The sequence below is a fragment of the Pieris brassicae genome, chromosome 2 (genome assembly GCF_905147105.1).
Source record: "Pieris brassicae chromosome 2, ilPieBrab1.1, whole genome shotgun sequence".
NCBI lineage: Eukaryota > Metazoa > Arthropoda > Insecta > Lepidoptera > Pieridae > Pieris > Pieris brassicae.
In genome coordinates, this window is record NC_059666.1 from 19757487 (window position 1) to 19781168 (window position 23682).

The 23682-nt window shown below is 33.6% G+C and overlaps 1 protein-coding gene across 1 annotated transcript in view; it reads right to left on the bottom strand.

The window, feature by feature from the left end:
* LOC123719483 overlaps positions 1 to 23682 on the bottom strand; it is a 97783-nt gene that overhangs the window by 50654 nt on the left and 23447 nt on the right. The window contains exon 2 of the mRNA XM_045676184.1: positions 18020 to 18397. Within this exon, the coding sequence (XP_045532140.1) occupies positions 18020 to 18363 (344 nt within the window). The 5' untranslated portion in view covers positions 18364 to 18397. The remainder of the gene's footprint in view (positions 1 to 18019; positions 18398 to 23682) is intronic.

Here is a 23682-nt window from a genome sequence, read left to right on the forward strand (position 1 = left end):
CATTTAGTACAACTGTTTATTATTATTTTTAATGAACGAATAAGTTCCGTTTGAAGCATAAAAACTATGCTTTTTAAATTCTTATTAAAATTAAATTGATAATGTTTATAGCGGTTTAATCTTAATAAAATATATTCGTGATAAGATATCTTTCTTATTGGCAGTAGCATTTATATAACAAAATGATTAAACTTTTAATAAAATTAAAAGTTGTATAAAAGCGTTTATTATGATTAAAATTTTAAAAGACTGGCGCAATCTAATCTAAAGATATTAAAGAGATCTACAATATTTTATCGGATATTTTTGTCGAGACTATTAAAAGCAACATGGCGATTTTAGTAAGTAAAACTAGTAGTATAATATAAATTATAAATAAATATCGCGTATTTATAATTGTTCTTAATTACATTATTCAATGTTGTTCTGTGGCTTTAGCGTGCGACTCTCATCCCTTAAGTTCGATCTCCGACTGTGCATTAATGGACTTTCTGCCTATGTTTGCTTCTAACACTTGCTTGTACCGTGAAAACTAAACATCTAAGGAACTCAAATTCGAAACTCAATGTCAGACAGAAGGCTGATCACTTACATGTCTGTGAAATAAAAATGACCAGAGAAACGGATACAATCTAAGGCCAAGAGCCATATAGGACTATAGCGCCATGGATTATTATTATATTCAAGTAAACATGATTAAAGTAATTCTTTCAAGGCATTGTTAGCCTAGCTGAATGTGCCAGTCTCAACTACAAATGAACACTATGAGACGAGAGATTAACAAAATAGAAGCAATTATACAAATATGAAGAACAATTTGAGGCAAAGCTCACATTCTACAATAAGTGGAGGCAGCTTGACGGATGGGGCGAACTTTGCACGATTACTAACCAAATCAGACGCTTATTTTAACGCCAAATTGAAGAATTAATCCCGCATTTGCATTTACCGAAGCAACTAGCAAAGTTTGTATGGTTTTTAGGCTCATACTATCTAATATCGCTTTACCCAGGTGCGATTAATTGTATAAGAATATATCGTTAATTAAATTTTACATTTGTACCTATTTATTAGTTAAAAGTTGAGTTAAATATTCCCAGTAAATGTTGGGCTAAATGTTCAATGTCGTCGCACGTTGATTCCCTACGGAATTTACTACCTTCTAATAGAAAAACCAATTATATTAACATCGCTTATATCACCCAGTTATTAACTGCGTAATTATTCAAAGGCCGAGATCCAACGTAATTGTGCAATACAGCGAGGAAATGCCGCTAGCGTTAAAGGTACACACTGCCACAGGGACGAAACTTTTTAAATTTATTTTTTCTTTTTGACTTTTAATTATTTTTTTATTACTATGTAGGTTAAGGAAATTGTAAATACTATATTTGATTGTTATTACAGTCAAAATCTGTTATAATGACATCGAAAGGACTAACTCATATTTGGTCGTAACAGCCGATGACTTTGTTATTCAGTACCTAATTCATAGAATTCAACGGGGACCTTTGATTTTAGTCAATATAAGTGGTATGTTGTTCTAAACGATGTCGTGTTAATCGGTTTTGATTGTATTAGGTTTTAATAAGCAAAATAAACGTCTTATCAAGAGTTTAATTAAAATCAATGAATTATAATTGTTAATTCATATGATTTTAACTTATTACCGAAATCAACCTTATGTATCTATTTTGAAGGCTCGAGTTTTCACAGTAAATAATTATTCCAACTTATCTTCTACATTCTACGCGATAACAACCTTTGTTTAGATTGTATATAATAAATAAGTGTAGTTAATTATCAGCTTTAAAAACCCATACGCTTTTCTTTTTATATAAGCAAATTTCAAGTAACATATGTACAAAGTTTAAACATACTATATAATACAAACCGAAAAATGTTATAGAATATTACTAGATATAATGTTAATAGTTTTGAAACTTTTCAAGTTTTTCTCTTGGCGAATATAAATAGGGAAAGAAAAAGACATTTGTAAGTGGAAACAAAACCAGCAAGTTTTGTCATTTGACCCTTAAAATGAAGTTATCACAATTCTATGTTTCACTAATCGTTTATTTCTTGCCAAATACATTACCAGGTATCTATTTCTTTCTTATTATTTTACGCCTATGACTATGTCTTCCTTATTAGGTCGGACTATTTTTAGTGGGTAGTATCTCGCTACACCTGTGAATACCAGAGGGCTTTGAGTATAGACTTAGCCCCACAATCCCCACTTCAAGCTCGATATCCACTGCGTAAGCGCATTTCCCCCCTTTTTTTTAGAACATTGGGCAAACGGTCTAAAGGCTCTGTTGTTATACCGCCGCCAATGGACACAACGCCGACGGGCTCACGAGTGCGTTGCCTGCCTTTTAATAATTGGTACGCTCTTTTCTTGAAGGACGTTAAGTCGAATTGCTTCGGAAACATACAATCGGCAGCTGGTGCTAGTGCGCAGCAAAAGCCACCTTGCAAAACGCTCAGTTGTGGAACGGCAAACGTCGACGAAGAGGCATTTTTCACTTCACAAACAGGAGTTGCAAATGCTTACAGCATTACACACCCATATTATAACTTCAACTACAAAAACACCTTAGAAAAGGTAACTTACCCTTATATAAAACATAACATAAGCGTGAATTACTTCTCGGTACGACATGGTACATCATATATAAATAGATCTGTTTTACTGGATATTTTCTATAAACAGCTTTTAATTCGAAAAACATATTGTAACACAGTCACGACTAAAACGCACTTAAAACATAAGCCTCGCAATTCATTTATTAAACAGTCCATCCCCTAGTCAGCTCAGCATCCCACAATCGGATTCGTTCGGACCGTTCCAGCGCCACGGCATGAAATTCAATTGATTTCAAACATGAAAACTAGTTAGAGGCTTCAGAGCAGATGCGTATGGTGTATATAGCAGGCGCTTGATATTTAACATGCCTTGTTTGGTTCAAATCTAGTAATTGATTTTTCATCATCTTTCAGAATATGTAGTTCTGATGACAAAATATATTTAATACATTCGGTATTGTAATCTCTATCTTGTAAATCCAAAATGGCCGCACCTACAAAATGGCGGATTACATTTTACCATTACTTTCTCAATATGGAAACTTTTCACAACCCCTTTAATAAGGGTTTCGAATGCATGTCTTGACTAAGTAGAATAGATTACAATAAAAAAAACCAATATGGCCGCCAACGAACTGAATATATATTATAATTGAAAAAACCTTGTAATGAGGCCCTGAGGCCTAATTAAAAACAATGAAAAATATGTAAAAAAGTCAAGAAATTAAATTAAACGATTTTATCAAAAATAAAGAATAAAATAACGTAGGCAATAAAATCCTAAAATAATTCGGTCATATAACACTTACCTTTTTTATTTCCAAATGAATAAATGACGCTTGGATTCCATATATGATAGATAGATAGATAGATATATATATAGCAGTAGCAAAGCCTTCCAAATTGTATAGAACTATACTGAAATTATTAGCAATAATAAATACAATCACAACTGTTAGGATTTCTAATTACAAAGTGCAAATTTTTATCCATATACGAGAGAAGATCTGTAGTCTAGTATTAACCTATTTATACATAAACACTTTCCAAATACAATACTACCAACGGCAAACCCATTTAAATTCCTTCTAAGCTGGTTAAAACTGCATATAAACGAAGAAAATCCTAAGAATAATTCACTCATAAATATTCAAACGCCATCCTCCCATATCATAGACTATTCAAATTACGTTTATTCTAAACTTTGTACAATTTATCCAGTGTTTCACTTGAATAATAATTTTACGAAATATAATAAAATTATTAACCCGCATAGGCTTTGAGACGCAAAAACAATATTCTATTGTAGGTATTTAGGTCGAAAGAACAGCAACTAATATTTTTATTTTTTATATCTTATTTTCTTTCTCTAAATTTCCTAAGTGACTGTATAGTCTAAGTATAGTATAGTATAAGAAATAAAGTGTCTTTGAACCGAAAGAATAATAGTATTATTTTAAATACAAAATAAGATTTTAGTAAACAATATGAATTGTCTAAACTTTAGTCCCTTATACTAATTAGAGTTTAGACTCTTTATATTCTGGTCTGGAGCTTTATATTAATAATAGGTCCAGACCAGAATATAAAGGTCAATATATACAGACCTTTATATTCTGTATTTTAATCAATTTATTGTCTAAGGACCAATACTTTAAGATATTAATTAAAAATTGTTTGTCCTTTCGATTATAACTATACAGTCTTGTTAAAAAAATGTACAAACGTCCTACATGAAGGTATTTAAAGCCGTATACCAAAATGCGTTTATTTATCAAAACCCTACAATGATTTATTTCGAATTGAGCTAAAGCAGTGATGATGCTTATTACTGTGCTATCGCCACGTCATGTGTAACTTTAAAGTACATAGATTTATCTTGAGAAAATATTTTCTTCCATTAATATTGATGAGCATAAGCATTCAAAAACAGAACACTAAAAATATATAAACATTTTCAATTACCTGTTCGTATTAAATTACGAGGCTAAAGAAATTCGCATATAAATTTAAATAAAGTTGTGCGAAAGAAATAAATTAATTAAGTCGGCTTATCCTCAACAAAAAGGACAATTTAAGGCTTAAGATAAATACTTTATCTTGGATCGCATTTTCTTTGTTTTTTCTTTTGCTTTATCAAATGAAATGTAAAAGATACAAACAGTTTTTTTTACCATAGACCAATATAGCCTTTAAACAGAAAACAAAGAAATTACTACAAATTTAAAGTTATTAAATAATGTAAAAAGATGGTTTTATTTGGTGTTTAATGTATGTGTTCTGAGACAGAGAAAAGTCACGGGCTCCGCTTTGTTATCGTAAAATTTACAACTCTCAGCTCCCTTCTGAATATTTATTTTTAATTTTGCATAATACCTTCATAATGAAGGTAAATCGCAATGATCTGCTTAGAATAAACTGATTCAATTTAAAATCAGCAAAGGCAGATGTCGTAATTGAGCAGAGAGCGGATAAGTTCGTTACATCAAGATGGACGGATCTCTTTAAACCTAGAGGTAATTTGTAAGAGAGGGTGCCAACTGATACACACTGCCAACTAGAATAACAAGCATATATTATGGAATTTATTTTCACTTTTTTAGAAATACACAGGTTTTTTATTCAGCTCAATGCTTAAGAATGCATCAAAACAGCAGTCCAAAATGATTGACGCAGAGTAACCGCGTGGAATATCACTCCATGATCTCAACAACAACAAACTACGCCAAGGACAGTGTGGTACTGGATTGGTTGGGTAATCAATACAATCGTATCATATCGAACGATACGACTTGTTACAATAAGTTTATTCAAGAATTGTTAAAATTATATTTACAAAAATATGTTGATAGCAAATATAGATTATTTCCAACATATTAACAGCCATAATAATAATTAAAAATGGATAAATGGAAATCTAAAAGAAAATTCAAAAGTTTAGTCGCTATGTTACTGTACTTTTAATGCTGGTTGTATAGCGATACGGCCCAAGAGTCTACTCCAAAGAAACAAAATCAAAGTCGTAAGACAGATGTACACCGTCTATTATTTTCCGCCTGATCAGCGGCTGCGCCAGCTTTTGTGCGAGTCCGATATAACTAAAATAATAATAACATTATTGAAAAATCAGAATTTTCCTTTAAAGAAAACTAGACTAGGCATTCTTTTAGGCAGTAAATCAGATCTCTCCAGGCGATTTGGTCACTCACTAATGAATACAAACCGCTGTGTACGGCACACGAAACAGATGTAAGTACGGATTAGGATTTAACTTCCAAAAAGTTAAACTAGACATTCGGTTAATTTATTGGATAGTTTTACTTGGCCTGCCTTTTTGATTACTGTTTGAAACAAGATATATGTTTTAACCATACTTAACTAAGCTTTTAATCCAATTAATAAATATAATAAAAGGAGCCACCAACGCGTAATATGGCTAATTATATTTTTCTTACACAACCGAATTTGGGAATTACACTTAATAATTGACTACATTTCTTCTAGAGAATTATATATTTTTTTAAATTCATACAATCGCAGTAAAAGCGCAAGGTTTAGGGCAAATTTGTTTAGATTTTAATGCTATAACCCGACAATTTTGAAACATATCATTTATATAAGATACGAAGTAAGGGTAATTTATCCTAAGTTTACGCTCTTACCAAAAAATAAAGTTTGACAATAAAACATTAATATCGTGAGGTAAAAAGTTCATATGAAAAAAAAACTACAAAAATATACGTCCATATTTTAGCTTCGGGTGTAAATTGGTAAAAAGCTTCCATCGTTGGTACACACCTTTGTTATAAAAATTTAATACTTTTCAAGTTGATTGATTTTAAAAATAAATACCAAACTCCTCCTAATTTCATCGTGGTTATTGAGAACCTAAAAGCTTGCCCCTAAGCTATTGAAGAAAGCTATTTCTTTATTACTGACGAAGAAACCTCTGACATTTATTCTGCCAACTGATTACGCGTACCATCTCATTGTCTGACCTGAACCTAAACGTCAGCAGTCCGTAATTAAAACAGTCATTTGTCCACTTCAGGAAGTAATTAGGAACTTATTTCAATTTACCTATCAAGTTGATTAAAATCTTCATTAGTCACAGAAATAGATCGATAATGATTCATGACTGTTTACTGCATCTCTGATAGCTTGAAGATTGTTGAGATCATTGTTTAAGTTTTTTCTCCCTTTTCAGTTGGTAGCTGATGTCTGAGCGTCGTGGTCAGCAACATCTGGAGCGGACAATCTGTTTCCAGCGCCTCTCCCATAACAGTGTATAGTTTTGAGAACGATGTGTTCGTCACTTGATCGGTCCATCTGGTCACGTGATCTTTTGCCTTCTGTGTTAACAACCACGATCAGTTTCTCCAGTTCTTATCGCCTCGGTATGGGCGAAATAAGATATAATGCAACGTGATGCTCGGTTCACATTATTCCAGTCCAGTAATCCAGTGAGTCATTCCAGTCCAGCACTGGACTGGAATGGAACGTCCACATTATTCCAGTCATTCAAAAGCTGTTAGATCGGTAACACTACAGTGACAATGCTTTCAAGAAAGAAGTTAAGAAATTGTTTTAAAACTGTTCAATTATTATTGTTAGAAGAAGTAGTTGATGAAGTGGAAGTAGAACTCAAAAGAAAAAAACTAATTTGGGTGAGAAATTGGATAAGCGAAAGAAATGAAAAAGGAGGCTCAGCAATGCTTTTGCAACAGCTAAAATCAGAAGATCCCTTGGAATACTGATTTTGATTACATTTTTTACATCCTCTACTGTAAAACCTTCTATTTGCATACCATCACAAATTTTGTGCAGGGCGGATTGGCGCATGCCTTTGTGTTTATAAAATTCCGAAGTGATATCCCACAAACACACATGTTCTCTGTACAAAGAAACAAATTGAAGAGTATGGTTTTCAGTTAACTTCATTGTTCGGAATTACCTAGAAAATTTCATCAAATAACAACAATGTTTGTTCACTGTTAAACGTGTATTCAAGCACTGGATTGGCCGTTCACACTATTCCAGTGGCGCTGGATTGGGTTAGCTGAAATGAAAAATAGACCGTCAATCCAGTTAACTGGACTGGATTGATCACTGGAATGGTACATTCCAGTGCTGGTTCACATTATTCCAGTAGCATTCCAGCGCTAGACTGGAATGCTGGACTGGAATAATGTGAACGGGGCATGAGGCGAGAGTGATTACGACTAATTTACAAGAAGTATTTAAGATTTGTAATAAATTGATTCAATGATTTATAAAATCGTAAATGAACACGCAAACATTTTGCTTTTGACTTTAAGTAGCTTTAAAAAGAGATGTCGTCAGTAATTTCGCGGGGCAACACTTTTATGAGGGCAATTTTAATTTGCAAAGGAAATTCATTTAATGGCATAACGAAGGTTTTATGGGCTGCGGTTAAATCTTTACGAGAGGGGGTTTGTCTCTGTAAGCTGTAAGTCTCTGTAAGTAATGATTATACTTGCTATTTAGTATCGCACACGTAAAGGATAAATAATTATCTATTAAAAAACTTATTTAAAATCTAAATGTGTATTTATTTATACAAAACTGACGTTTCGAGTGATTTAGTACTCTTTTCGTTAGTTTCTTAAGGAAGTTTTTGCCGCGCACCACCCCTCTGTGAAGCCAGCTGCCCACTGAAGTTTTTCCGAACAAATTAGACTTAGGGTCCTTCACGATAAAAGTACCAATTATCAACATGCCGTCAAACTACTTGCGAGCCTTCTGGCATTGAGATTGTCACTAAACATCATAATATGAGCCTTTTTTTCCGGCCTCCAGCCTGTTTGCTTTGCCGTTCTTAAAAAAGACTTTCTTTTTTATAAAACTTATATACTGTTATACTTGGACGTGGACTACATAATAAGCTGTAGATGAGTATAATTATATATATATAATTATAATTCTATTCTAAGGTCCAGCTTACATTATAAACCTATTTATACTCAACGGGTCAGTAGTTGAAGCGTGAAGGCGGTTATCGTAGCTTTTTTATTAATATTGGAATCATTTTCTATGCAGGCTTTATGTTGTAAGTCGTTTTTGACATACGTCATGCTCGGCCCTATCAATACTCTAAACCTGGTATACAATTCGTAAACTTTTTTCTTATGGTATTTTAAAAACCTTGTAATTCAAAGATTATTTGTCTGTAAATATATTGCGACAACAGCATCCTATATCATCGTTATAAGTAAAGTCTAGTGATAATAATAGTCTGCAATCTACCATTAAAGTGTCAAATATTAATGCATATGTCGCAGTAAAGTAGTTAAATCAGAGAGATAATTGAATCTCTAGACAGTCTTTTTTCTTCTTTTCTGTAATTGGTAAAAGAATTTTCAAAATCGTTCCAATAGATACGTAGATTACCTACAAACAACTTTACCTCTTTATAATATTAGTTTGGATAATATTATACTAATACAGCGGCGTTACAAGCCCTATTATCATGTCTATTTATTGGCAAGTAATTGATCATTTTGCACCAATTTCGCGTCTAAAGCATTCCAGCTCACAATATTACAGCGGACGTGTTAATTGCTCACTTAGAAAATTCCATTGATGCACAAAATACACTTTAGGGTTGACAATCGCCTAACCAGTAAGCTTTCACAGCCTCTTCCATAAACTTAAACATGATTAATTTTTAATGCATTTTTGTCGAATAAATTTATCATAGTTTATAAACGTTTAACCAAGATCCATTCACACAGCCCAAAGACAATTCTAGATTCCACAAATTCAATTAATCCTAACTATAGATTACACAAACAGTCCGCGTTAAGTGGGGACATTGATCGATATTCCAGCGTTATGCAGAGGATCCCCAGACTATATACTTGAGACAGGTCCTAAGGGTATTTAAACAAAGACCATTGGGCGAACAATTGTGATGACGAACAAATAATGTAACATTTAGAGATATTTTTTAATGTAAAACTATAGTTTATTGAGGCCATCTCGGAAACGTTTGAGTCTGTAATATAACGGTAGTTAAACTATATAAAACAATATATTAAGATAAGGTAAATAGTAAAAAAAATATATATTTACAACTTCGAACACAAAACAATAATATCGCCAGGATTCGAACCGGCCTGGATGAATTCCGGAAATTCCGTTTCTTGGCACTTCTATTGAATTTGTTATCACTTCAGTCTTTGAGACTTCATTAAAGATAAATAAAAAGTGATAAATAGAAAATTCAAACAAATTTGAAAAGTTTGGTCACTGTGACGGTGTACCTTTAATGCTGGCGGAATTTCCTAGCTGTATTGCGATACTATATCCTATATTAATACAAAACTTTACATCTCCAAGCACCTTTAAAAGGCCTCCAACCGGCTCCACCACTCTCTATGAGTATGTCATCACTTCCACTATATTTTAATATAGTGTGAATTTAATACAAAGTACAAAATAAAGAGGAATGATTTGTATACGTGAGCTGCGAACTCGGAACAAAAGAAGTGAATAGACTTACGTCACTCCATCTACTGTATCCGTTACGACACGCCATATGCGCAACTCCATAGTTACACGGCACGATTTTAAAATCCGTAGATTATTTTAAAATCACTTTATTTACTTTTAAGTAAAACCAGGAAGTGGCCGCACAAATTAAAAATAGACTTGGTGAGGTTTTTTATGGGGTAGACACAAATATTTACAAACCATGTCCTCTACCATTATAATAACTACCTGTTACAATATATTTATGACCTAAAACTATTATTTTGTTCTAAATTCAAAATTTATTCAGAAATAGTAATAAATTAAGTCTCACAAATAGTCCTATAGAGAAGTACTTATACATTTATAAACAAATAATATCATCCAAATATGACGATTTTTACATAATCTATAATTGAGTAGTAAACATTACGGCTGTATTTATAATTGTAATTGCTAATCAATCAATCAATATGATTCTTTTAATACAATATTACATATAAAAATGTATGGTAACAAGTTGTTTTGTATAATATGACAAGGTTTTTATTATTCACACGGTATGGAGACAACTGTGTCCCACTTCTTATTTGATAACAATTTTTGTCCTACAGTCTTCGTTATTTGTGCATAATACTACAAAAGAATAACTATAATATGTTTTTATTAATAACTTGATAATAAATGTCCTATGTACGTTAGGCCTAATGTAAAAAAAGTGTTAAAATTTTAGTATATAGATAAGTTATACAAGTTATACACTGTACTAAAAAAAAAATGATGTAATATACAAAATTTAAATTATTTATATTGGGAATGGAAACAAATCCGCACAAGTAGTAGGATATTTGAATTACGTCGCGCCGTTACTTATATGTTGTTTTAATGCGTAGCGTAGCTCAATAAAGTAATATTTTTAGTATAATGTTTATATACAACAAACCTATTTTTAAAAGATTATATTTCAGCGATATGTAGATAACGTCTAATTAGATTTGCCTATGGCGAAGGCAGTATTGGATGAAAAGATTTTATAGGCTAGGCTTTAAAGTATCGCGTTTGAATATTGTCAGATGATGTGTCGGCCTTTTAAAGATATTTATCCAAAAAAGGTCTTCGGTAAACAGAAATTTGACTATGACTACCATATAACAAATTGAAATACACTTTTGACGTATGGGAGGGGGAGTAAGACTCGGTAAGTCTCGTTTCTGAATCTTACCCTAAGAAAAAATAATTTATTTATTTTTTAAGGAATTTAAATCCGTTCGCCCACACGGTTGAAGACGTTAGCTGAGGCATCGGTTATTGGAATTGTTACCACTGTCTTGGTTTTATGAATGTAGCATCTTTTAAAATTATTTTGGCATTTAAAACTGACCAAAGCAAGCTTCATTAAAATGTGTGAATTATAAAATATACTTTAATTCCAAGCAATAGAGACACCATTACATTACGCGTTTATTTTGTGTATAAAATATAATCCCTATGTATGGATCTCGTACTAATTGACTCAAGAGACGACATTAGTTGTAAAAAAAAATATTATCTATATATAGATATTGTATCGTATTACAAGAGATAGTTTTCCATATCATGAGTGAAATAATTGAACCCAACATACAAATTTGGATTAAACATATTGGACAAAAGAGATAATTTATTGGTGTTTTGGTTGCCAGGTTACTTAGTCGTGAATCTCAATACAAACTGGTATTATTCCATGAACACCCGTTGAACTAGTTAGTAGTTTGCAAGTAAATGAGTAATTGTTCCATAGTTCGGGCAGTATTATGAGCCGACGCAACCTTGCTATTAATATTCTTAACGTGAGGCAGCATGTAGGTGGAAAGCCAAGCATAGCAAAACTTTCATATATCCTAGTATATTAATATAAAAACAGAAGTAATAAAGGACAAAAAGATAAGAAAATATAATTACAATACTATTATTAAATGCGGGCCGCGTTTTTTACGTAAGATATGGTAACCATTATGATGTTTTGTCACTGTTTTATTATTATTATAAAGCAAACACAGTTGTAATACTGATAAAGATACCTTCAATAAATCCTTTAAAAATTATTTATATTTTTAATGTACCAATTATTAGGTTTTAATTCAATTGTATTGATTTTAAACAAAAAAAATATAACTAAATTAAAAATTCACAAAAAGTTATGAAATTTATTATTATTTTATTATTTATTGGCCTTACATAAATAAGATGAGAGTATGAAGAACATATTGGGCCGTGTAAGTCAATATAATAATACTTTAGACAATCCTTGTTCGGTATCAAGCCAGTTTTTATGAAAAGATTTTTTTGAAGTCGAACAAAATCCATTTTTTTTATAGGAACATATTGTTACGAAGACGGGTCGACCACAATGTTTCTAGATTTTTCCACTAGTTAGAGAACTTTTCAGCAGGCTGAAATATGATTTCTGACCGTTTCAGGAGAGGCTCAATCACATATTAGTTAATTGTAATTTCTATAATGTTACCCTAGTTTTCAGGAAGCTGAAACATTTTTTCAGTCAGTTTCAGAACATGTGTAGTCGAGTGGTGCAGTTTTCAGGAGACCCGTTTTCAGGCGTTTTCAGGCCTAGTTATACCCCTTTGATGAAGGAATATTCTAGACCGAACTTTCTAGGTGTGAGACAAGGACGAAATGATACGAGAGAGAGAGAGAGAGAGAAGATCAGAACTTTCTCGAAACTAGACGAGCACTCTAGAACGCCGTACGACAAGGACGGAGCAACGTGCGAAAGAGACAAAGAGTGCGAACGTTCTAGAATTGTGCAATCGCTACTCAGTAGCAAGCGCGCCTAGAAAGTTCTCGAATATTGTTTAGAATTATTCCCAGGGATATATAAGCGAGCCGAAACGCGACTAGTGACTTAGTTTGGAATGCGATAACAAGAGCAAAACACCGAAGCGATAAAGTGCGAACAAAGTGAATACAAGTGATAAATTACAGTGTAAAGTGTGCATAAGTGAAGTAATTAGTGATTGTTTTGTGTGTGTAATTAGTGCATCTCTGCGGTTAATTTGTGCCCATAAATTCCTCATTGATTTACCAAGAAATAAACCCTTGAATAAATCTACGGCATTTTCTATCCGATCCCCTAGCTCGTAACATTTTGGTGTCAGAAGTGGGATAGAAACATGTCAATTACTCCAAGGGAGTATCGTGAGGAGTTTGTGGCAGGGTCTGCAGCAGATGTGGAGATGCAGACTATGAAAACTGAGGCATTGAAAGATAAGTTTAATAACCTGGACAGTAGGTTATCTAAACAGGAGAAACGCTTACTTGAGTTGGAAAAGGAGGTTCAGTGCCTTAAGATGTCAGGTTTTGTGGAATCATCTGGAACGCTGGAAACACCTACCTTTAATGGTTCTTCTTCTTGGGGGGCCTATAAGGTACAGTTTGACGCTCTGTGCAAGATGAACGGTTGGAAAAATGATCAGGCTGTAGCTGCTCTTATGTTGGGACTGCGAGGCGATGCCTTGACCGTTTTAGAAGCCATGAAAGGTGATGTGACACTAACGCGACTGCTGGATGCCCTTGAGTCACGTTATGGGGACTCACATTTGGAGCCAGTCTATAAGGCTCAATTACGGGAGAGAGTGCAGCAACCAAATGAGAGCTTACAAGAATGGGGCCTGGAAATAGAGAAGCTGGTAAGGAAAGCCTTCGCATCCTTACCAGATGTAGCAGACAAGATATTAGTACAAACCTTCATTGATGGAATAAGAGATCGTGAAGTCAGGATAAGTGTAAATCTTGGTCACCCCAAGAACCTGAAGGATGCTCTAGCCCATGCGTTGGAGGTGGAGGCGATTCGGAAAGATCCTCAACCTTACCGCATTAGGGCTGTCACGGAAAAAGCTAAGTGTCAACGAGGGCCAACCTGTTACACCTGTGGGGAAGTAGGGCACATGAGGTTTTCATGCCCTAAGAAAGACTTCCGAGGTGATGTGAAGGTTAGACGTGGGAATACCTTAGTTATCGAAGGAGAAGTCAATGGCACTAAGTGTGATCTGACACTTGATACTGGAGCTTCACGAACAGTGATCAGATACCAGCTTTTGAAGACATTTTATAAAAGCCCTTCTAGAGGAATTGTACAGCTGGCAACAGGTCAGCGCATAACCGATCGGGGAGAAGGTATCGCAACCTTCAAGATTGGTGGAAGTTTATTCAGACACAAGGTTGTTCTTGCCGACATAGTAGATGACTGCATAATCGGATTAGACTTCATGAAGTATTATAAGTGTAAGATAGATCTGGAAAAGGGAATGTTCAAGTGTGGAGAGCAGGAAGTTTGTTTTAAAGGCAACTCTTCAAAAAGTGGTTATGACGCCTGTAGAGTAATCAATGTGGACGGACAGGCTAGTAATCAACAAGAGTGGAACGCAGTTCGAACAGTTCTGGATAACTATAAGGAAGCCCTGTCAATACTTCTATCAAACGCAGAGGTACAATTAAAGAAATTTTCTGACATGTTATCTACTCATGAAAGAGAGCTAAGGAGTTCAGATGATGTGTCTCAAGGACCGTGCGATAAAGTTAACGAAGAGGATGGAAGGGATAATGAACCAGTGAGGATACTAAGAACGGATACGATTAGTCCAGATTGGTGTGGTAAATCAATTCAGGAAGAGCAACATCAAGATTCTGACATTAAACCAATTCTGGACTGGATGAAATCTTTAGCTGTCAAGCCACAATGGTGTAAAGTTGCATCAACAAGTACCACTACTAAGAGTTACTGGGCTCAATGGGATAGTTTGGTTCTACATAATGGAGTGTTATGTCGCAAATTGAAAAATGCTCAAGGCGATCACTTGCAGTTTGTTGTGCCAAGATTCAAGGTTCGCGACATATTAGAAATGTGTCATAGTGACTTGTCTAGTGGACATTTAGGAGTAAAACGGACTCTTATGAAGGTTAAGGAAATGTTTTATTGGATACATTATCGTGAAGATGTAGAAGACTGGATCAAGAAATGTAGAGCTTGTGCAGCTGTTAAGGATCCGCAGACTCGATGGGAAAAGATAATGGCCACCTATAAAGGGAGTAATGATGCTCGGGACGAGCATGTCTAAGGAGGGGGTAGTGTTACGAAGACGGGTCGACCACAATGTTTCTAGATTTTTCCACTAGTTAGAGAACTTTTCAGCAGGCTGAAATATGATTTCTGACCGTTTCAGGAGAGGCTCAATCACATATTAGTTAATTGTAATTTCTATAATGTTACCCTAGTTTTCAGGAAGCTGAAACATTTTTTCAGTCAGTTTCAGAACATGTGTAGTCGAGTGGTGCAGTTTTCAGGAGACCCGTTTTCAGGCGTTTTCAGGCCTAGTTATACCCCTTTGATGAAGGAATATTCTAGACCGAACTTTCTAGGTGTGAGACAAGGACGAAATGATACGAGAGAGAGAGAGAGAGAGAAGATCAGAACTTTCTCGAAACTAGACGAGCACTCTAGAACGCCGTACGACAAGGACGGAGCAACGTGCGAAAGAGACAAAGAGTGCGAACGTTCTAGAATTGTGCAATCGCTACTCAGTAGCAAGCGCGCCTAGAAAGTTCTCGAATATTGTTTAGAATTATTCCCAGGGATATATAAGCGAGCCGAAACGCGACTAGTGACTTAGTTTGGAATGCGATAACAAGAGCAAAACACCGAAGCGATAAAGTGCGAACAAAGTGAATACAAGTGATAAATTACAGTGTAAAGTGTGCATAAGTGAAGTAATTAGTGATTGTTTTGTGTGTGTAATTAGTGCATCTCTGCGGTTAATTTGTGCCCATAAATTCCTCATTGATTTACCAAGAAATAAACCCTTGAATAAATCTACGGCATTTTCTATCCGATCCCCTAGCTCGTAACAATATATCTACTTACATAGTGAACTATGTAAGTAGATATATGTTCCGAAGATGTTTTTTTTTTCTTTAATTTACTTCAAAGGATATTTTTTCCTTTATCTTTTGTGTGATTAAAACGCTTCGCTATTTCCTGTAGTCATTACACCGTATTCTTTAATCTGTGATTACACCCCCAGTGTCTAGTCTGTATCGTTTTTCAAACGCACAAAGGCGTCGTACAATACAGGTTTAACGTTTCAGTCGGCGTAATAAAAGAGCCTTTATTCACAATAGTTCTGCGACTCTTATAACACTAGTATGAAGTCCTGTTATGTTGATACGAAATACATGTATTTTTAAAGGTATTTTTTTTATACGAAGAACCCCTACATAACACACGGGAGTGTCGATTCCCCCCTTTCCTAAAAAGGGACTTTATTTGCTTTTTTCTTAGGTCCGGTGAGTTTGACATCTGCCATCATAGTCATATCCAGAAATATCCTCATGATATTTATGGGCGAGTCAGACGTTACCTAACGGACATATTTGACAGTTCTATAGCTGGACTTTTACATCTGCGACCTGTGCTCGAGCAACATTTCGGATAGCCCATCCCGGGCCACCCTCGTACCACTCTTGAGCTCCTGGTCCCACCTGGCTCTTTCGAAAGTTGGACAGGAAATAAGTAGATGAACCACCGGATCAAACCAACCAATGCGATTGGTTAGGTTTTCACTGATATGCTGATAGATAGGAAGTCCATAGATGTATCTATAGCCAGGATTCGAAAGCACTATTACAGGATCGTCATTTCACAGTGTTACGGTGCATATTATTAATCATATATAACGTCGTAAGCATGGAAAATTAAATCAATTTTAAATCTCAAGAGGAGCTTCAGACAAATCACTTTGCATAAATATATGCTTACTGAGGCACATTTATCAAACCACACTTGAGGCCCGAACTAAACCCAGATTCGCTAACTTTAGCTTTACTTTAACACTTCATAATACCAAAGAATATATATACAGTACGGCGGCAAACGCGTAAGAGGCTCACTTGACGATGAGCATGCATGATTCATGGGCTTTCGGATATATGTATTTAAAATTTAATGGATTTAAACATAAGTTGCTCATTACTTTAAGTTACTGGTTTTCATATTCAACCAACCTTATGTAAGGGTTTAGATATAATACGAAATTCCACCTCGACTTCCGTTTAAAAACTGCCTTAAAAGCGCTCAGTTGTGGAACGGCAGACATTTAGATGATATGGGTGGATATATCTAAACAATGAGAAAAATTAAATAACTAAAAACGTAACAGCTTTGATTGCTAACAGGCACTTCACAATTGCTTTCAGGTAACTCTTTTATCTTATTCAACGGGTAATGTATTGATATACACGAAAACTTAAATATGGGTATATATATATATTTTTTAAACTATTTCATAAGCTGATTGTATACTTTAACACAGTGTTGAAAGTTACACAACAAGTACCGTTGTGAAAACAAAGAGCCGCGCTATCTAAAGTTTTAACACGAACTTCAAGAATTCCGAAATTTTTAAATGAAAAAAAAAACCTCTTAATAAACCACTATAACAGCAATGAACTCTAGTGAAATAAGTTGGTTATGGCCAAATATTATAACACTTCCATTATTACGCATTAAGCTGTATAATGCTAAACAATGGCGGGAAACACACTGGAGCTGTATTGTGTTGCAAGCCTTTGATAAAGCTCTTATTATTGAAAAATTTAATCCACTACAGCGACCTACTTTAACTTATAATTTTCCTGTTTCAAGTTGTCAAATTTCTATAAATTTCGTCATGTAAATAGATATATAAGATGACGTTTTCATAATTTCATGAATATTTTATATAAAATTGAAAAAAGTGTATTTAACCTTAATATTAATTAAATTTTCAGTAACACTTGAACGGTTGACATCTGATAGAACACGCTTGGGCAAGACAAATAACCTAGTCAAAACCTTGAATAAAACAAACACACAAATAATAATATAATATATTTATTAACTTACTTGCAATAATAAAGTCTTCCATCCCTGCCAGTGTGCACAGTCCATCCTTCCTTGAGAACCGTTTGAAGACTCTCTAGCGCCGCCTCGTCTTCCAAAGCCTTTGGACTTCCTCCCAATTTTGGGCTTCCATACTTCGGGCTAGCACCCAAATTAGGGCTGTCTCCCAAATAACCAAACTTTGGACTACTGGTGCCAATACTTGGACTGTTGGAACCCAATCTGAGGCTATCTTTACCATCACTTAGTACTGGACTGTTTAATCGGGGAAAGTTTGGGTTGTGTCTGGTTTTAGGACTCGCCGTGCCGCTGGGACCAGGCGAGGGGGTCGCCTGCTGCAGCAGCATTGCTTTCACATCATTGAACCATGTTTATTGTGATCTGAAACACAAAGTGATTGTTAACAGCTGGTTGGAATGTTACGCTTAAAACTATTAAGAATCTAATATTTAACTATGCCGAAAATATGTCTCATTTATATTCATGTCATGTACAAATTCATCCCAACATTATCCCATAAAAGGCCAGGCTATAAAAGTCCTTGTTTTAGAGACAAAAATGGCAACACAGATTAAAACTGGCCGCATACGTCGAAACAGCGGTGAAATTGCTATAAAAAGAAAACTCTTCCCTCGCAAACCTTAATCGCCACGAGCGTGGAAATATGAATAAAAATGGCCAACAATTTTCGGATAACATTTGTTTGGACAGACACCACTAGGATAGAGTAATCTTATATAATAATTTCAATTATTTTGCTCATAACGAACAAAGTTTTAAGAGTTACGAGAGCGTTATAGTATTAATTTTTTTATAATATAGATAGTTATAATAATTAACATTTATAGTCTGGATTTTCAGAGTTAATTTAATGGACTAGACAAAAGTATTGCGTTTGAACAAGTAATTTTTCGATGATTGGTTATGGGCTTGAAATAGCGCTGCTGAAAAACAGGACGTACAACAAAGAACAGACAATCTTCGGTGTCCTATATTAGTTGTCCAATCTGGAACGTGAAGATGATGACAACTAAGGAATGTTTGTTTAGGCCTGTCGTGTCACAACAGAAGACGGATGTTTTTGAATGATATAAAATATTCATTCAACGTCAATTCATAATACGAGTCTATACCAGAGTACTCATAATTTTTAAATATTATTTATGACATTTTATTTTTTAATTCAATAAATACGAATTCGAAACAATTACATTTATCAACATTAAAATTTTCACAAAATCTTACTTTCAGTTGGAAAAACAGGATAAATCATGAATAATTTAGATATCGACAACAACTCTACGGGAACAATGCGCCCTGAAAAAATATGAGGTTTTTATCGCCCCATATAACAAAGTGCTCGTGGCACCCTTTAATGGGTAGCGATGTTTCTAAAATAAGCTAAAACTCCGTAGGGAACGCGAAATCGATTAACAACAATGTATTAAGTATTATTTTTATTACTATTTATACTGAATTTGATACAACATGAAACCTGTGTTAAAACTTACGGTTAGATAACTTTATTAACAGACTTTTTTTAATATTTATTATGGAAATAGTTTTAACTCTATGCCAATTAACAGACTTATTAACTTTCTTCTGTTATTCAGAGTTCTGTTACACGTCGTAAGGGCGGACCTAACACTCGCTCGTATTGTGAAAGAAAACATCGTGGGGAAACCGGCATGTCTAAAATTCAATCTGAGCAGGCCAAGACCCATATATGATTGTAGCGATTTAATATTATTTTTTAGTAGGAAGATTATGTAACGAAAGTGTTTTTTTTTAAATTTACAGTTTCTGGTTTAGTATAGACGAACTAATAGAATGAGGATTATTATATTTACAAAAAACGTTGTTTTGGTTAAAATCAATATTAAATTCTATTTTCCTAAACAATGGTTTCGCCAACCTATAAATCGTAGCAAATCCACGTCCATTTGTAAATTAAACAGAGATGGTAATACTCAGATTCAGCATTTCGAAAAAGGACAGAAATAGTTATGACAGGTGGGTTGTTGACCTCATTTGTTATTTCGGCGGTAAGACGACGTGCAATCATCGAATGTATGAATTTGTACAACAATGGGAACATTTGGGAAAATTCTTGAGGTCGTTAGAGGAAAACAGCTCTAATATTATTTCTTCAGAACGCGTAATTTTTACGTGCGTATTTCGAAAGGTGAGTAATTGTAATGTTATTTAACCTATGTTTTGATTAATGTGCTATTATATATGATATTTGCTAAATGATCATTTTTCTGAGTGACAATTACGGGCGATTTCCTTCCGTAAAAATGACCACTAAAGCTATTCAATAAACTACAATTTATAAACATTTAACATTAATATCATGGATGAGATTAGATAAGATTTTTTTGTATTTAATAAAAAAAATGCTTTGCAACAAAAATGTTTTCATAAATTTGACTTAAAATATACCCGCAGTTTATACCTATAACATATGTGTATATCGAAACCTTTACTATACACGCAAACTACTTTGTAGATATTTAATATAGAAACATAATAAACAAAGACGTCTTAAAAGAGAAATAAAATAAGCAACTCCAAAATCCTTTAATAAATGTCAGGTTAAATCCACAACAGCACTCGACGACCAAACATAAATTTGAATAATAAGCAGACAGACTGCTGAAATTCAATTTGTTTTATAACAATCCAAATATTTTAATTAAATTTCTAAAATTAGTTATATAATTTTACAAACCGACGAAGGTTTCATAACGTTTTAAATTATACCTAACAATATATTATATTATATAAAGCCGGTGTTTAACTAATCATAATGTTAAATGTTCCAAATATAAATTGTAAATTCAAACAATTATACATAGATACAATGCAGTAGTTAGTAAAAATGCAACTTATGTCATGTGAAGGCTAAAACCTCATAATAATTACAATATTCTTTCACATGACTGGCATCGAACTGTATGCGTCCATACATGAATTAACTTCCTAAAACATCGAATAATACAACATATACAACTATTACTTTACTATACACTTACACACTAATTTGATTATTCATCAAGCATGGAAAAGTAGCTGGAATATAACTGTTTATTATGACATACCTCAAACCACTACACTGCCACTATACCTTTAAATATCCATCCAAGAGTTAAATCTGGTAAAGATAAGCTTTAATTCGATTCGCTATGTCTATTAATCTACATATACATGTATACTATAGCTAGATATACTATCTTCTATGTAATCAGATTACTTATCAAGGCGTGTTTGTCAAACTTGGACCATCATTGTCGGGTCTCGGGATGTTGGGATCACCAGCGGTCTTATAAATAAATAGTTTCTGTAGGGTTGTAAAGTGTGATATTTAATAACACAACCTTATGGGGTATAACTTTGTACTTGTTCAAGATTTGGGCTGTATGTGGCAGCTTATACATAAAGTATATAATGATTTACATAATATATCTTGCATTGCACCTTAACTAAAGCTAAATAATACTCAAATTAAATTAAACAAAACATATAAAAGAGTTAAAAAAACAGTGACGCTGAACTTACGCTAAAACTTTTTAGATCATAGCCTCACATTTCTGTACCTGTATCGTGATCATTTGTCTTTTCTAATGGCCATGTAGGTAAGCTTTTTGTGCCTGAAACACTGGCGTCTTTTTGAGTCTAAAACACGCTGGTCGTCACTATGATTTCCATTATCATACGAGCGAGTGTTAAATGCGTACATAGAAAAAAAATAGTTTTTTGGTGCACAGTCGTGGATCGTAATACCTCTAGGATGATTATCGTACGCTGGAGCCACTAGGTCAAAACAGTTCTACATAAATCAAAGTTATTGCTAAATAAAATAATAGAAAATTATTTATTTATAATAATAATTTTAGTATTTTAGGCTCTGGTTGTGATGTTCTGATTTTTATGTACTACCTGTCGCAGCGAACTTCGTTTCACCCTAATTTAATTGTTTTCTTATCCTTTTTAGTAGCTACATACCAGCATATGGAATTACTAAATATAAATACTATGCTATTCCAAAGTTCGCTTTCATAATTATAGAAAAATACAACTGGTTCTCGGGTTATTCCGGGCCTTTTCTCATACTTTTGTCTCCATAAAAACCTACCTCAAGAGTTAAAATGAATAAAAATTTCTACCCGTCCACAAGATTTGCGTTTACACATTTTGCGATACATTTTATTTATATAGATTTGGAGCATCTATAATTATACTAGAAAATAGCCTTGAGCGTTGAAAATGCTAGTAAACGTTAAAAGAATTTATACCTCAGGGAGTGTGAGCCTCCACACACAGTGAGAGGTGATTTCTAGTTTTTTCTCTAGATCGTTTCAAAAACAAGATCTATAAAGAGAAAAGGTCAAAATACAGATTGAGTAATCACACAACACAAATGTATAAAACTCTAAAGCGTTTATAGCTGAATATTAATGCTTGCTAAAGAACGCTTTAAAACAAAAACTAGTATTGTCAGCACTTGTTTAATTAATTTACGGCGAACTATTTCGAAACTCAATTATGACTGAGCTTTGTCTAACGCCCTGTAATGTACCCATCTACTTAGTAAATTTGATTATCTCTCAAATCCCTTTACTGCCTACAAAATTTACTTTACCGTGAGCTTTAGCACCCAATTTGCCTTTACCGCTATCATTTTACTTTTGTAGGATTTACAATATACGTCAGCGTATAAAAAATCTGTATGTACAATTCTTTCCCTCACATTTGACTGGCTATTTATTAGTATTAAAATTAAAAAAAGTATAATAAAAATACTGATTTTAACACATAAGTCACATGTCAGTTTGTAGAAGATAAAATGAATGCTTGTAAATAAGGTCTGCACCTGTCTAATCCTGACATTTTGGAGTTTAATTACGGACATGTATTTGTAATCTAAATATAATATATGTGCATTTTTGTAATTGTACATAAATCGCAGAAAGAAAATTAACACGTAAAAATCTTGACGTTTGTTTACAAGTGTGGTACCATCTTGCCTGAAGGATACTGGTAGGTTATTTAAAAATTAAACAGAATCAAAAATAACAAATTATCTGGGTTCTATAGTAAGTATACATAATCTGAAATGGTTTTTAAAATCTTGTCAAATAACCTTTTCCTAATATGTATCACGTGTACGAAAGACAAATACAGAGAAAGATCTCAGTTCAAAGAAATATCTTGTCATTAACAAATACAGTTTTATATGCAACGCTGTTTATTTATACATACCGTATAAAGTCATTAAGATTCTTTATAAATGTGTAAAAAGCTTTATTTTTAACTTATTCAATTCACTATTGCTGTCTAAACATATTGAACGTTTCTAAAATGATTGATCTATAAAATTTATTAATTGAATTAAAATGTAAATAAAATATACATATTCATATATATACAATAAAAGCACTTAATCCTAGTGAACCCTCAGACTTACGGACTTCTTAACCATCCGTCTATCAAAAATTAGCATTATGGATTATACTATACATTTAATTAATCCATTTATTACAATAATTTAAGAGTAACCTATAACAGTTATATCATTGATATATTATTACCACATCTAGAAAGTGGAGTCTAGAAAGTGAAAGTTACCAGACCACTGCAGTTGTGGTCTGCATTAAAAGAGC